The following is a 13,765-nucleotide window of genomic DNA, read 5'->3' as shown; positions in this document are numbered from 1 at the left end:
GGGAACCGACGAGCGAGAGACGTCTGGGATTCTGAACCTGTTCGTTCTGATGTTCTAATGTGTTAATGTTTTAGTGCTTTGGTGTTCTGATGTTTTGGTGTTCCTGTTCTGATGTTTTGGTGTTCATGTTCTGATGTTTTGGTGTTCCTGTTCTGATGTTTTGGTGTTCATGTTCTGATGTTTTGGTGTTCCTGTTCTGACGTTTTGGTGTTCATGTTCTGATGTTTTGGTGTTCATGTTCTGATGTTTTGGTGTTCCTGTTCTGATGTTTTGATGTTCATGTTCTGATGTTTTGGTGTTCGTGTTCTCCATCGATGTAACGGATCTTTTCTTCAGATCATAGAAGGTAAAAAGAGCTGCTGCCTCCGTCTAACTGAGTCGACCAGAACAGCAGCAACGTTAGCAACGGTTCCCGCCGCGCCGCAGCTGAGCGGGAACTCTGGGCCGCCGGACGGCTGAGAGGCACAGAGTGGAGAGTTTTGGCTCGGAGCTGGCATGCTGGAGTCACGCTTTGAGAGGAAGAGGAGGAGGGAGGAAGGAAGGCTGTTTGGGATCAGGAAATGTTAGGAATCATCATCAGGATGGACTAAAGAGACAGATCTACATTCTGAGCTTCAGCTGCTAGGAGCTGGATGAACGAGGACAACGAGGAGAGACCCCAAACAGCCGCGGGACGGGAGGAGAGGAAGAGGAGGAGGAGCGTCTACTTCTTCTTGCTGAACAGGCTGAAGCGTTTCTCCTTGTCTTTCTCCCGTTTTCCCGGGCTGGACTCGGCGGTGGAGGCCGCCACGGTGGCCGGCAGCGTCTGGGCGCGCGCGGCGGGGGCCGGCGTGCTGTGGCTGCTGGGCGTCACTTCCACCCTGGAGCCCGCGGCCGCCACGATGGCCGAGATCCAGGAGTTCATCTCCTCCTGGAGGAAAGAAGGGAAGTCACTCAAAACAGGCTTTTATTTAAGCGTAACCTGTTTAACAACCCAACAGTCACTGAACAGCTCAGGTTTCCAGGGAGTTTGTTCCAGACCTGAGGAGAAACTGAACGGCCTCACCTTTAGTGAGTTAGTCTGGACTAACATGGAGTTAGTCTGGACCCCGGTGGGAACATGGTTTATATGTGACTAGATATTAAAGCGTCTCATAGAGCCTGGTTAGCCCAGTTCAAGAGAAAGCAGAGACCAGTAGATTATCCGTTTCCTGGTGTTGGTCAGGACTCTGGCTGCAGCTCATTTAGCTGCTGTGGGTTTTATGTCTCATTTAGACGGAAAACTCTTCATTCTGTTTAAGCTGATCTAGCAGGAAAAATAACGTTCATGTGAAAACAGAATATTGGTAAAGTACAAGTCTCACTTTATGAATTACTGATCAGGAACTGACCGACTAAAAATCACCAAAACTGAAAGTATTCCCAGTTTTCCAGAACCGGGCGGTCCGACCCAGTAGTCCTGTCTGTCAGAGGAAAAACATTTTCCTCCAGATGGAAGAACAAGTTAAATATGATGTGAAGGAGTTTGAGTTTGTTACTTACGTCGTCTTTGGCTTGGAAGAGATACTCGTTCCCGTCAGTGAGCCTGCGGAGCGTCAAGACATGAAGGTCAGGGTTCACAGAGGGAAAAACAACTGCAGAAACTTTCAGCTGCAGCAGGAATATCTGATTTATCTCAAATGTGACGTTTAAATTTCATCACCAATCCAGTGAAAGTTTTTCTGAACATGCAGAGAGCAGATTGGTGACCAGGTGACACGACTGCAGCGTTTTGTAATTCTGTGATCATCCCTGTATTTTTTCATGCTGATTCATAAATGTGAGTTTATTGTAAAGAAACTGCAAACAGTCAGAAAGGGTTTGGGCTTTAAGTGATGCCTACTCCCACCAACAGGTGGCAGCGTTTCCCCTGCTGCCTCGGCCGACTTCATGCTAAACTATCATGTTTTAAGTTCTTAACGATGTTTCTGTCAGATCTGGGTTTTATTTTATTTCCCATCTTTTCTCTCCTTTATATAAACCCTGAATTAAAAAAATCACTAAATTCTTTGCAAATATTTCTGAAAATATCACAATCATGAAATCTTGGAGGAACTGGTTGGACACATGAAGAGACTTTCATCACCATGTGGAGGAGAAACTTCATCATTAAAACTCCAGATTTCAGGGAATCTGCTGAATTTATTATCACAGCTCCATCAAACTGGTTTATTGTTTTATCCAGCTGAATTAAAAGCATTTTATTCTGATCTTCATTATGGATCAAACTTCCCTTTTGCATTAATAGATGTTAAACCTGAAGGTTCTGCTTTCTGCTGCTCCTGTGAGTCTCTGCAGATTTAAACTCGTTCCTGCTGTCTGCTTGTTTTATTGGTTTCATTCTGATGTTTTCTGAGCTTCATCTTTAATAACTGCTGTATGAAACATGAAGATGTAAACATGTTTGTTTTACAGACGGATGAAATGAAACATGGAGTCTGAACATTTCCTCACCTGCCTTGTTATTGACACTGTTCTCTGTTTAAACCAGAGATATGAGAAGTTCAGCTATAAACAGGTTATGATGCAGATTTTATTATATTTAAAGTTTCTTAAAGGGAATAAATAAATACATTTGCAGCTGAGTATCTCCCACTGATCAGTGATGATGATAATTGTTGGTCTCATTAATGTGACTCTGAAACTCACTTGAGCTTGAAGACGTGTTTCTTCTTCTTGTAGTCGAGCGCCACCTCACACAGCGCCTCCTTCAGGCTGACGGGGATCTCGCTGTGGTAGGGGACGCCCTGCGCCGCGCTCTTCTGGTCCTTATAGAAACCCATCTCCTGCTGGTTGATCACACAGAACACGTTGTGCCAGGACCTGAGGAGACAGAATCAGAACCGGGTACATGCCCGGGCTCAGAACCAGGACCAGAACCGGGTACAGATCTGGGCTCAGAACCAGAACCAGGACCAGTTACACTCCCGGGTCATCATCTCTTAGGGAAACGTTTCTCCTGATCCTGGAACATTTGTTGGTTCATAAACCAGAACCAGGACCGGTTACAGATCTGGGCTCAGAACCAGAACTTTTTCCTGTTCATCGTTCTGCTGATGATATTCAGGTTTATCAGAGCAGCTTGTTTAACATGTTGAAAGTTTATTAAACATATTCTGAATGCTGGATGTGTTTTTATAGATTATTAATTTATAGATTAGAAATCTGTCCTCAGTGTAAAAATAATCTGTAAAAGTTTCCATCCTCCTGTTTTAGTCCAGGTTTCCTCCAGAGAACCAGCTGATCTCAGTCGTCCTGCAGCTTAACGGGTTTTTGGGTTAAATAATGTTTAAAGTTGACAGAACATTTGAAAACATGGTTTGGTAATTATGTGTTATTATTAACTAAACCTAAACATCTTAAAAAGATAAACATTAAAAACAATTAAAATGTGTGTACCTGTTGGAGGCCTTCTTGTTGTGACCCTCCCACTCGTGTTTGCGGTGCAGGAAGGCCTCCAGCAGAGAGGTGGCGCCGTCCTGCTGGCTCTTAGCCGGCAGCGTCGCCGCCTGGCTGGGCTTGGCCTTACGGGCGGCGCCGGGCGACCCCGCGGGGCTGCGCTCCGACACCCCGTTCACCGCCTCGTCCACGTTCTCCTGCAACCAGAGGGGCAGAGTCAACGCGGCGCGGTGGAGAGGTCACAGGGGTCACAGAGGTCACAGCAGCTGCAGATCAGTCAGTATAGCATCAACATGCAGAGCAGAAAACAATCACAGGCTGGGAAGACGCTAAAGATGCCAATGCTAACAGAGACGCTAATGCTAACATAGGCGCTATGCTAACAGATGAACCTGGAGCAACTAAAGAAATCCCGTCCATTCCTTAGGAAGATCTGACAATAAATATTAAATAAGGAAAATAAACCTGAACGAGGAACAAAAAACGTCACAAAAATATAAAACTTTAGTTTAAAACCTGACTGAAATTCAAACTGATTAATAAAACCAATTCTGATCATTAGTCAGCACATTACTCGCTGAAAGAAACTTTTAGAAATTATGTAAAAATGTAAAATTTTAAATGAAATCAAATCCTGAATGAAAGCAGAGATTTATCAGCAGATAGAAACCAGACGGCCTCCTGGATCCTGAAAAAGGGAAATTCAAACTAATTCTCCAAACATTTCATTTATCCATGATGTTTACTGGACTTTCTAATGGGAACAACTCTGGGTTTGATTCATTTCCACCACCAGGAGGCGCTAAAATCAGCCAAACAAACAAAAATGACTAAACAATAAAACTTTATTCCTCTGGTTCAGGCCAGCAGCTGCGTTTCCATTAAACCAAAACTGATCAAACGCATTAAAATCAATCTGAATATTGGAAAAAGTTTCCACAGCTGTTCTCTAAAACCGCCGACTCGTTTCCTCAAAACGCCGCAAGACGCCTCCTGATTGGCTGATGCCAACTTTCATCACTTCCTACCAACAACAGACCGACTTCCTGCTGCCCTCTGACCCGGAACCGGATCAGTCCCGTCATTCCCAGCCTCAATCTGGACTTCATCATCATCATCATCATCATGGCGTCCTGATCAAAGCAGATCAAAGCTTCATTATTCTGAGGTCACATGCACTGATCTCTGGTTCATGCTGGATCACTGCAACACATCCCACAGCATGATGGCGCCACCACCAGGTCGCTCAGCGTTAGAGAAGCGGCGGCGCGGCAGAGGAAGGTCACATCAAACCATCTCAAACAATCAACCAGTAAATTGCTTGGAAGTCAAACTGGGAGCTGTGGTGAGGACTGATTGGTTTGTTTCCACTCCACTCCAAACGAAGGTCATTACCCTGTCACAGACGGAGATTAGGGTCCAGTCAAAGGCCGGAGGATCCTGGGAGCTTTGGGAGGCGGTCTGGAGCGGTCCTGGGAGGTTTTACTGGGAGAACTGGTTTCCTGACCCTGAGCTCCATCAACCAACAGGAACCAGGTCCAGAAAACTTTTACTTCTTGAATGTGATTCAAACTGATGGAAACTTTTTACTGAACTGCATCACAGACTGAGGAACTAAACTTTTCAAAATAAAATTTATGGGTTTGAAAATTCTGAGTTTGATGAAAATATGAAAATATTAATTCTGTTGAGTTTTTAATATTTCAAACCGTTTTACAGTGAATATCAGGTGAGATGATCAGATATGATCTATAATCTGATTCCTGATTTATTTCTGTCATTAATCTGTGGAACCAAAAATTAGTAAAATATAATTTAAAATTTTATTTAATGGTGATTTTAATCTTTATAAAACAGGAATTAATCATTACATTAAAATATATTTAAACATTAAATCTAAAGAGCATCTGTTGGTTTCAAACTGGAACTGTTTAGAAATGATTCAGAACCAGAACCGGGTTCTGATCCAGAACCTGCAGCTGAAACACTAAGCATCGTTGACCTCTGACCTCCAGGAGGAGGAAGCGTCCACTGATGGAGCAACAATCAACCAGAGACAGAAACATGGATGAGACACGAGGAGAGACAAACCAGGACGGGTCAGAGAGGACACTGGTTCTGACTGGGTTTATTGGGAATGTGTTAGTCTGGAGACGGACGGACAGCGAGACAAAGCAAGGGACAAAAAGACATGATGCAAATAAAAACAACTGAAAATACAGAGACAGGCAACCATCCACTCACACCGAGGGACACTGGGAGACAGAGTGGGACACTGGGGACACTGGGGACACTGGGAGACAGAGTGGGACACTGGGAACACTGGGAACACTGGGAGACAGAGTGGGACTGAATGGTGTGAAATGATCGATATATTGATGGAAATGTGAAGAAATGAGTAAAAGTTTAAAGTTTTCATCTTTTTTAGTCATAAATCATGTAAATCTGATGAATTTATATTTTTTTCACTTCAGAAATAAATAAATATGAGAAACGTCGAGTAAAACAGCAGCAGAGGATCCGGTTCTGCTGAACCGTCCCATAATTCAGATTATTATTATTTAACAAGCAACAACGTTAATTATTGACTTCATTTGTAAACAAATGTTATTTCAGACAAACAGCTGGATGTCACTTAAAGGGCCAGTTCCCATTTTTAGCTCCGTCGGATCAAAACGGTGAGAAATAAACAGATTAAAGTGAGAAAACGTTTCAGGAAGATTAACGGGATTACGGAGTTATTTTCTGAACTTAATGAACTGAAACTAAACTGAACTGAATCAAAGTTGAGTTTTGATTCAGTTCAGAGGAACTGAAGGTTCAAAAGTCTCAGAGGATGATGAAGATGAAGATGTGTGTAGGATCACTGAGCGTTAGAGACATGATGACGTGTGGCGATACGATGCAGACGCTGATTAACACGCCAGGAACCACTAACCTTTCAAAATAAAAGCACAAAAGTAATAATGATTTTAAAATGTCAATCATTTACAAACGAATCATTTAAAAAGTTATTGATTAAATTTTATATTGAATTCTAAACATATTTGTCTTTATTTTGATGATTTATCAGGTAAATAATTGAACTAAATCCTTTTAATATATTTTATTTAAGACGACAAGAACAAGAAATCAGATTTCCTGATAATTAGTTGATTTTCTACATTTAGTTTTGCAGGATTTAAATATGAGAGGATGAATCTGAGCTGAGCCCTGCGAGGCGTTCAGGTGTTCATGTTCCACAGCGTGAGTTTGTAAATGATGACGTAAACGAGCAGAGCCATTAGCAGCTGAGGGGAGAGGATGGCGGGCGGGTCGAGCTGAGGGAGACAGGAGGAAGAGGAGGACAGGGATGAAGATGTGTGTGTGTGTGGGGTTTGTGGTCCCAAACCAGACGCTCACAGTCGCACTCACACCACACTGACATCACTTCCTGTTCACATGGTAGCACCTTTAACATTTGTCAGAGTAAAACAGGAATGCTGTTTCCAGGAAGTATACAGGACCCAAAACGTTTAAATAATTAGACACAGCCAGCAACAAGGAGACAAACTCAGCGCTAAAAACATGAGCTAATGCTAAAACATGAGCTAAAGCTAAAAACATGAGCTAAAGCTAAAAACATGAGCTAATGCTAAAACATGAGCTAAAGCTAAAAACATGAGCTAATGCTAAAGCTAAAGTTACAGAGTCTGGGAATGGAAATGCATTTTGAAGGAATGATTGCTCTGCAGTAAAATTGATCCATAATGTCCTAAATAAAGTGAATATTGTCGTCTGGATGTTTTATATTCTGATCTGTTAAAGTTTTCTCTGATCTCTGACAGGAAGTAGCAGGTGATGCACTTCCTGCTGGGCTGACTGCAAATGATCCATTAGAAGTGAAATCCAGGCGACACAGAGGAGTGCTGAGTGTTTCTGCAGACTGCGGTGTGTGTGTGTGTGTGTGTGTGTGTGTGTGTGATCATGTCTGAGGCCGACTCCGTGCTGCAGCAGCTGCAGCAGCTGCGATGGCCCTGCGGCTCTGCAGGGAGCTGCTGTATGTCTGGTAGGCAGGAGAGCGGTAACTAACCCGGGGCGACTCCTGGTCGGACGGCAGCCCGTTCTGGGACACCGGCTCGCCCTCCCTGCAGAAACACACACACACACACACACAGAGAGAGAGAGAGATATTAACACACTGGAACGGTTCCTGCTTCACAGAGTCTAAACTAAACTAAACCTTCAGGTTGGTGATAATTTACTGAAACAAAATCTCTTATTTGTTAAAGTAAAACATTAAAACTTCAGATTTTTATTCTAATTTAGCTGTTTAACTCTGATGTGAAATAATGATCAAACCATTTAGGTCTTTTTTTTTTAAAGAGTAAATGTCCCAGTTTCCCTCCCAGTTCTCCCAGTTCTCCCAGTTCTCACCTGCTCTGGGCTGCAGCCTCAGCAGCCTCTGCCGGCTGCCTCTTCCTCTCCTCTTCCTCTTGCCTTCTTCTCACTTCCAGTAACTCCATCTGGACAGAGAAGCAGACAGAGCGTCCGGTTCTGGTTCCGAGTGTCTGGTTCTGGTCCGGTTCCGGTCCGGCGGCCCTCACCGTGGTCAGCCTCTCCAGCGCGGCGAAGCGTTCCTCCCAGGTGGCGGCGGACTTCTCGAAGGCCTCGTGGCGCTTGATGAGCTTCTCCACCTCGTCCACGCTCTGGCCCATCTCCCGGCTGGACAGGTACGGCTCCTGGCCCAGGAGCCACGCCTCCGCCACGCCCGCGTCCCGCGAGAACTGGTGCACCTCCAGCACTGGGGACAGAACCGGGGGTCAGAACCGGGCCGGGCCCGTCGGAACCGGCGGAACGGGTCGGGCGCCTCACCCAGCCTCAGCCACTCCCAGCGGTCCTCCCACTTATCGATCATCTCTTTCCTCTTATCCGTCAGCTGGAGCAACTTCTCCTTGATCTGCAGCAGGAAACACAAAACACAGTGAGCAACTGGGACGACTGGGACGACTGGGAATCCATCCACAGAGGTTTAATCTGCCTTAGAGCATTGAGCTTTAGAGGAGGTCAAAGGTCATCCACACAGACCAACAAACTGCTGAGTTAGATCAACAGTTACTGGAGTGTTACTGGCTGCAGACTGGTTGTACTGGTTGGAGGAGAAACCAGTAAACAGAGTTCATACTGGAGTCCATATGGTCGCTGCAGCTCCCTCTGTGGCCACTAGAGGGAGCTGGAGATCAGAGACTTTAGACAGAAATGTCCTGATCCAGGACGGTTCCAGGAACCCAGAACAGAACCGGGCCTGACCCGGTTAACTCTGGTTCTATAAACTTCTACAAACTGAAAACCAGCAGAAACCCTGAGATCCAGTAAACCCAGAGCGACACCAACTGGTTTAGAGCCAGAACTGATCAAACATTGATCAACATTTTGAAACGAAGATTCAGACGATTGAGAAAACGTAACGTTTGTTTCTGGTTTCTTAATTATCGACTGTATGAAGTTTAATTTATGACTTTGTATTTTATAATGTAAAGAACTTTGAACCACCTTGTTGCTGAAATGTGCTCACAATTAAACCTGATTGATTGATTGACTGATTGATTGATTGATTGATTGATTGATTGATTGATTGGGTTCAGTCAAACACTACTATTGTCATAGCAGGTCTTTTTAAGTGATTTTAATCGTTTTACATTAAAATCACTTTTAATCTGAAGTAATGTTGATTAAAGGAACATAAATTTAGTTAAACATTAATTGCGGTTTTACTGTAATTTGCTGAATAGTTTTTTTGTCCACATAAATAAAAATTTGAACCTGAAATCTAAAGTTTAGTTTTACAGCGCAGAACGATTTTTATATTTAATAAAGACGGATATCAGAAGCTGCTTCCTGTTCCTATCAGCCAGCAGGTGGCGCTGTCCAGCAGGTGGCGCTGTCCAGCAGGTGGCGCTGCCCACCTCCTCTACAGCGTAGTGCTGTCCAGCAGGTGGCGCTGCCTACCTCCTCTGCAGCGTAGTGCTTCCTGGCCAGCAGCGCCTTGCCCAGCTCGATGCAGGCCGTGAAGCTGTCGTTTCGGGCGTCGATCTCCGCCTTGATGCCCTGGTGGTTGTTCATCAGCAGCTCCACCGACGACACGTCCCTGCGGGCGCAGCGGCAGAGGTCAGAGGTCGGCGGGCCCGGCCGCGTGCCTCCGGGCGGAGCGGCTCCTACCTGGGCTTCTCCTGGGCCTCGATGAGCCGGATGACGTCGTCCATCCACAGCATCAGGTCCCGCACCATGCTGAAGAACCGGAACTTATCGGCCGTGTCCAGCAGCTTGGAGCGCCGGGCCTCCGCCGCCTCCAGGAGGTTCTTCCAGGCCTCCAGCACCTGCAGGGACAGACGGAGACATGAGGGCCGGCTGGACGGCAAGGGGAGGGAATGAGGGGGACATGAGGGACATGGAGGACACGGCGGACATGTCTGCGGACAGAGGGAGGGAACCAGCTGCAGCTTCAACCAGCGCCGTCGTCGTGCAGCAGAAGCTCTGAGCAGAAAACAAGCAGCTAGCTAATGTTAGCCTACTGAGGCTAAACAGGAAGTGATGTCACTGGATCCACCTGAATTAAAGCTGATTCTGTCCCGTCAGCATCACTGAGACTAAAGTCCAGCTGTGACCTCCAGAACCGGATCCAACCAGAACCAGAACCTGAACGGCTCTTAAAGCTGCAGAACTTTATAAAAAATATTTTTCTCCATATTTGCTGTAACAGTTTTTTATGAGACAATCTGTGTAAATATTAATCTCCTTCCTTCTCCCAGTGCCCAACTAGAAACAACCAATCAGAGCCTGGGGGCGGGTCTTAGTGCTGTCAATCACCCTACACTTCCCCCTTGTCCTCTGCTACACTGCAGTCATCATGAATGCTAATACTAGTTAGCATAGCCACTGATGAAGGTGGATAAACAATTTCGTGTTTAAGTTGTTTCTCTGCCATTAACATCTTTAACAGCACGCATACAAGGATAATTGACAGCACTAAGCCCCGCCTCCTGGCTCTGATTGGTTGATTTTCTTCAGTGAGGAGATCTGATCTTTTTACAGATTCGGCCTCATAATCTGTTATGTGACAGTTTGAACTGTAAAAACATATTTTTAATAAAGTCGAATCGTTTAGCTTCAATGTTTCTGACCGGGTGATGAAGGGTGATGAAGAGGAGGCTGTAACCATGGAGCCTCCTCCGCAGCTTCACTGTCCGCTCACCTTGTTACTGCAGGAACGTTTGTTTTCAGCTTCTCAGCAGCCCAGCCGGGTGGAGAAGACCGAGACAAACGATCCCAGATTGAGACGAGCGCTCAGCCAGAGCGACTAAAATGTTTCTGAGCTCATTTTAGTCCACAGAGGAAGAGGAGGAGAGGAAGAGCAGCCAAGTGATGCAAAGCCAGAGGGGGCGGAGTCTCACCTCTCCCTTTCTCTTCTGGGCTCACAGGGCGAAACGCAGGGAGACACACAGGGACGGTCAAAACACAGCAGCAACACGCTAACATGCTAACACGCTAACACGTTGGCCTGAATAACCAGAACCAGCAGAGTCCAGACGGGTCGGATCCAGGAAACACCAGCCTGGCATAAACATGGAGGTGAAACTACGGCTCCTCTGGTGGGACAAAACTCAGAATAACTTAGAATAATCTGACGGCTGCAGCATAATCTGACATTCACAACATTTACTCAGCAGGAAAATAATCCCATGTTCACAAATAAAACAATTTAAAATAAAAGGAACCATTAGATGTTAAATAATCATCTTTAGAGGAACTTATTGAATAGCTCCACGTTCCCTGGGGAAGGAAAATGACGCGACACCGAGGACTTTTCTGGAAGCCATGTTGAAGTTTGGAAGTTTAACTGGAACAGCAAAAGGGTTTCCATGGCAACCATGCACAGCTATCTACATGCTAACTAGTTTACTTTAACTAGACCGCTGATGTTAGGTCAGATGAGCCTGAATGGTTCTGTCTGGGTCAGAACCAAAGGATGAGGATGTTCAGTCCACTGCAGGGTAAAGTGGAGGCTCCATGGTGCTGAGGGTTAATGAGACCTGGATCATCATGTAGACCAGAACCAGAACCAGGACCAGAACCAGGACCAGGACCAGGACCAGGACCAGGACCAGGACCTGGACCAGAACCAGAACCAGGACCTGGACCAGGACCAGAACCAGAACCAGGACCAGGACCAGGACCAGGACCTGGACCAGGACTCTGGACCAGAACCAGAACAAGAACCAGGACCTGGACCAGGACCAGGACCAGGACCTGGACCAGGACCTGGACCAGAACCAGAACCAGAACCAGAACCAGGACCCAGTGCAGATAAAGTCTGGGCCTGAGACGAGGCTGATTCAGTAAATCTGTTAATTATTTCTGTCATCAGACGATTTAATGGATAAATAATTTTCAGTGGATTTAAACTAAAATCTTGAGGAACATTTTGCTTTAATGCTGGACGTTTAAATTAAATCCAGTTAAATTGTTGATGTGATCATGAACTCAGACTCATCAGACGTAAAACCAGCAGATTAAAACCACAGCGACGGTTTAATCAGCAGGAAGAGGAACCGGGTCAGGAGGAACCTCAAGGCCTCTCCCAGTGAGACTGGGAATCATTTCCTAAACCAGTTTAAACCTGAAACAGAAACTGGAGATGGAGCTTCAGGAAACGGTTAAATCCAAAGAGATTTCAGCTGAATAAAAGTTTCTCTCTAAATAAAGCAAACAGTCCAGATGGTCAGAACTACAGCGACTCGGGTTCAGGAGGAGAACTGATGACATATTGATCATTAAATATTGATCAAGAAATGGAATGTTTTTAATTAATATTCACCATTTTACCAGTTTTGTGTTCAGGAGTCAGACTGTAGTAAGGATCAGTTATTTTGGGGATGTTTACAGCATTTTGACCTTTCCCTGTGTGATGTCACAGTGTGTGAGGAGGAACATTTAAAGGGCCGGTATCATATAAAATCAACATTTTCTATCCTTCCATCCTGTTTTAAAGTTTTTCCCTCATCAGAATCAAACCTGCAGTGTTGCTTTGATTCTTTCATGTTTGAGGAATCCTTTAGTCTCCATGGCAACCATTCAGCTGCAAAATGCCTGGGTGGACCTAGCCCCGCCTTCAAGGCACAGCTCCTCCCTCTCTGCTCCTCCAGACTAGACAGCAGCAATTAGCAAACAGCTGCTGAGTTCATTACAGGAGCTGCTGCTCAGAGCAACACTGGTAAAAACATTAAAGGGTTAATAGAGGAGCCATGTTGGACGACTTCCTGGGGGCGGAGCTTCAGAGAGAGCAGGAGCTTCTTAAAGAGACAGAGGCCCAATTTCAAGGCAATAAATCAGGAAGTTACATTTATTTTAAGTTATATTTAATATTACAACAACTGAAGGTAACAGTTACTAGATTGTCCCTCTATGCCTGGAAAACACGACACCGGCCCTTTAAACCCTGGCTCTGGTACAGTTAAAGTAATCTGTGCTACTGAGGCTTTTTCAGGCCTGTGGAGGAGCAGAGGGCTGATGTGATGTGAGAGCAGCAGCCGTGCAGCATGCGTTGCGCTGAGAGCAGCAGCAGCGCTGTCTCTTTAAGACATCTCAGACTCTCTGGTCTAATGAGGGAGCAGAGTGCTGGCGTCTCACCTCTCCTTCTCTCTTCTGGATGTCGTCGGCTTTGTCTCCGGCGTACGCCGACTGCAGACGGACGGCGTCTTCCTGCAGCTGCCGGACCTGCAGGACAAACCGGTCTGAGCTCAACGAACTCCTTCATGTTTCTACTTTACTAACAGGTTGGGTGAGGGTTCTCTAGACGCCAGGTTCTCTGGACGCCAGGTCCTCCGGGCGCCATGCTCCCTAGCTGCCAGGCTCCCTGGCTCCAGCGTACCTGCGTGCCCAGCGCCTGGATGTCGTGCTCGAAGGTGGTGTGCATCCTCTGCAGCGTCTCCACGGTGTTCTGGTCGCGGCCCAGCTCCTCCGGCAGCTTCTTGTGTTTGTCCAGGATGCGGTGCAGGATCTCCTTGGCGTCGTGGTAGAACTTGTGCAGCTCGTAGGAGGCGGCCAGGATCTGCGTGCGCGTGTCGATGAGCTCCAGCAGGTCGGCCCAGGCCTCGTTCAGCCCGTCCTTCCACTCGGCGATGGTGGCCGCGTCGCCGTGGCCCGCGTTGATCAGCTCGTCCGCCAGCTTGTTGACGCCGTCGACGCGCTCCTGACCGATGTTCCCCGTGTCGCGGGCGAACTCTCGGAAACGTTCCTGCAGCATCTGAAAGGTCAGAGGTCAACAGGATGAAGCAGTAGATCATATTCCACATTAATACTCATGTTTCCA

General features: G+C 46.1%; 1 protein-coding gene across 3 annotated transcripts in view; it reads right to left on the bottom strand.

Annotated features, from left to right (window-relative positions):
- Positions 1–405: 405 nt before the first annotated feature.
- LOC116712881 (spectrin beta chain, non-erythrocytic 1-like) overlaps positions 406–13,765 on the bottom strand; it is a 53,449-nt gene continuing 40,089 nt past the window's right edge. For 2 of the 3 annotated variants that reach the window (XM_032552724.1, XM_032552723.1), the window contains exons 31-42: positions 13,325–13,699; positions 13,084–13,170; positions 9,616–9,773; positions 9,406–9,544; positions 8,272–8,356; positions 8,004–8,200; positions 7,834–7,922; positions 7,490–7,544; positions 3,418–3,614; positions 2,668–2,841; positions 1,522–1,564; positions 406–910 (exon numbers count right to left, since the gene is read on the bottom strand). In XM_032552724.1, coding sequence (XP_032408615.1) covers positions 704–910; positions 1,522–1,564; positions 2,668–2,841; positions 3,418–3,614; positions 7,490–7,544; positions 7,834–7,922; positions 8,004–8,200; positions 8,272–8,356; positions 9,406–9,544; positions 9,616–9,773; positions 13,084–13,170; positions 13,325–13,699 — 1,806 coding nt within the window. In that variant the 3' untranslated portion in view covers positions 406–703. Of the gene's footprint in view, positions 911–1,521; positions 1,565–2,667; positions 2,842–3,417; positions 3,615–6,508; positions 6,738–7,489; positions 7,545–7,833; positions 7,923–8,003; positions 8,201–8,271; positions 8,357–9,405; positions 9,545–9,615; positions 9,774–13,083; positions 13,171–13,324; positions 13,700–13,765 lie in introns of those variants that run through there. The other variant, XM_032552725.1, reaches the window with a different exon arrangement.

Source organism: Xiphophorus hellerii, chromosome 22 (assembly GCF_003331165.1).
Source record: "Xiphophorus hellerii strain 12219 chromosome 22, Xiphophorus_hellerii-4.1, whole genome shotgun sequence".
Taxonomy (NCBI): Eukaryota; Metazoa; Chordata; class Actinopteri; order Cyprinodontiformes; family Poeciliidae; genus Xiphophorus; species Xiphophorus hellerii.
This window is presented reverse-complemented; position numbering and strand designations above follow the sequence as displayed.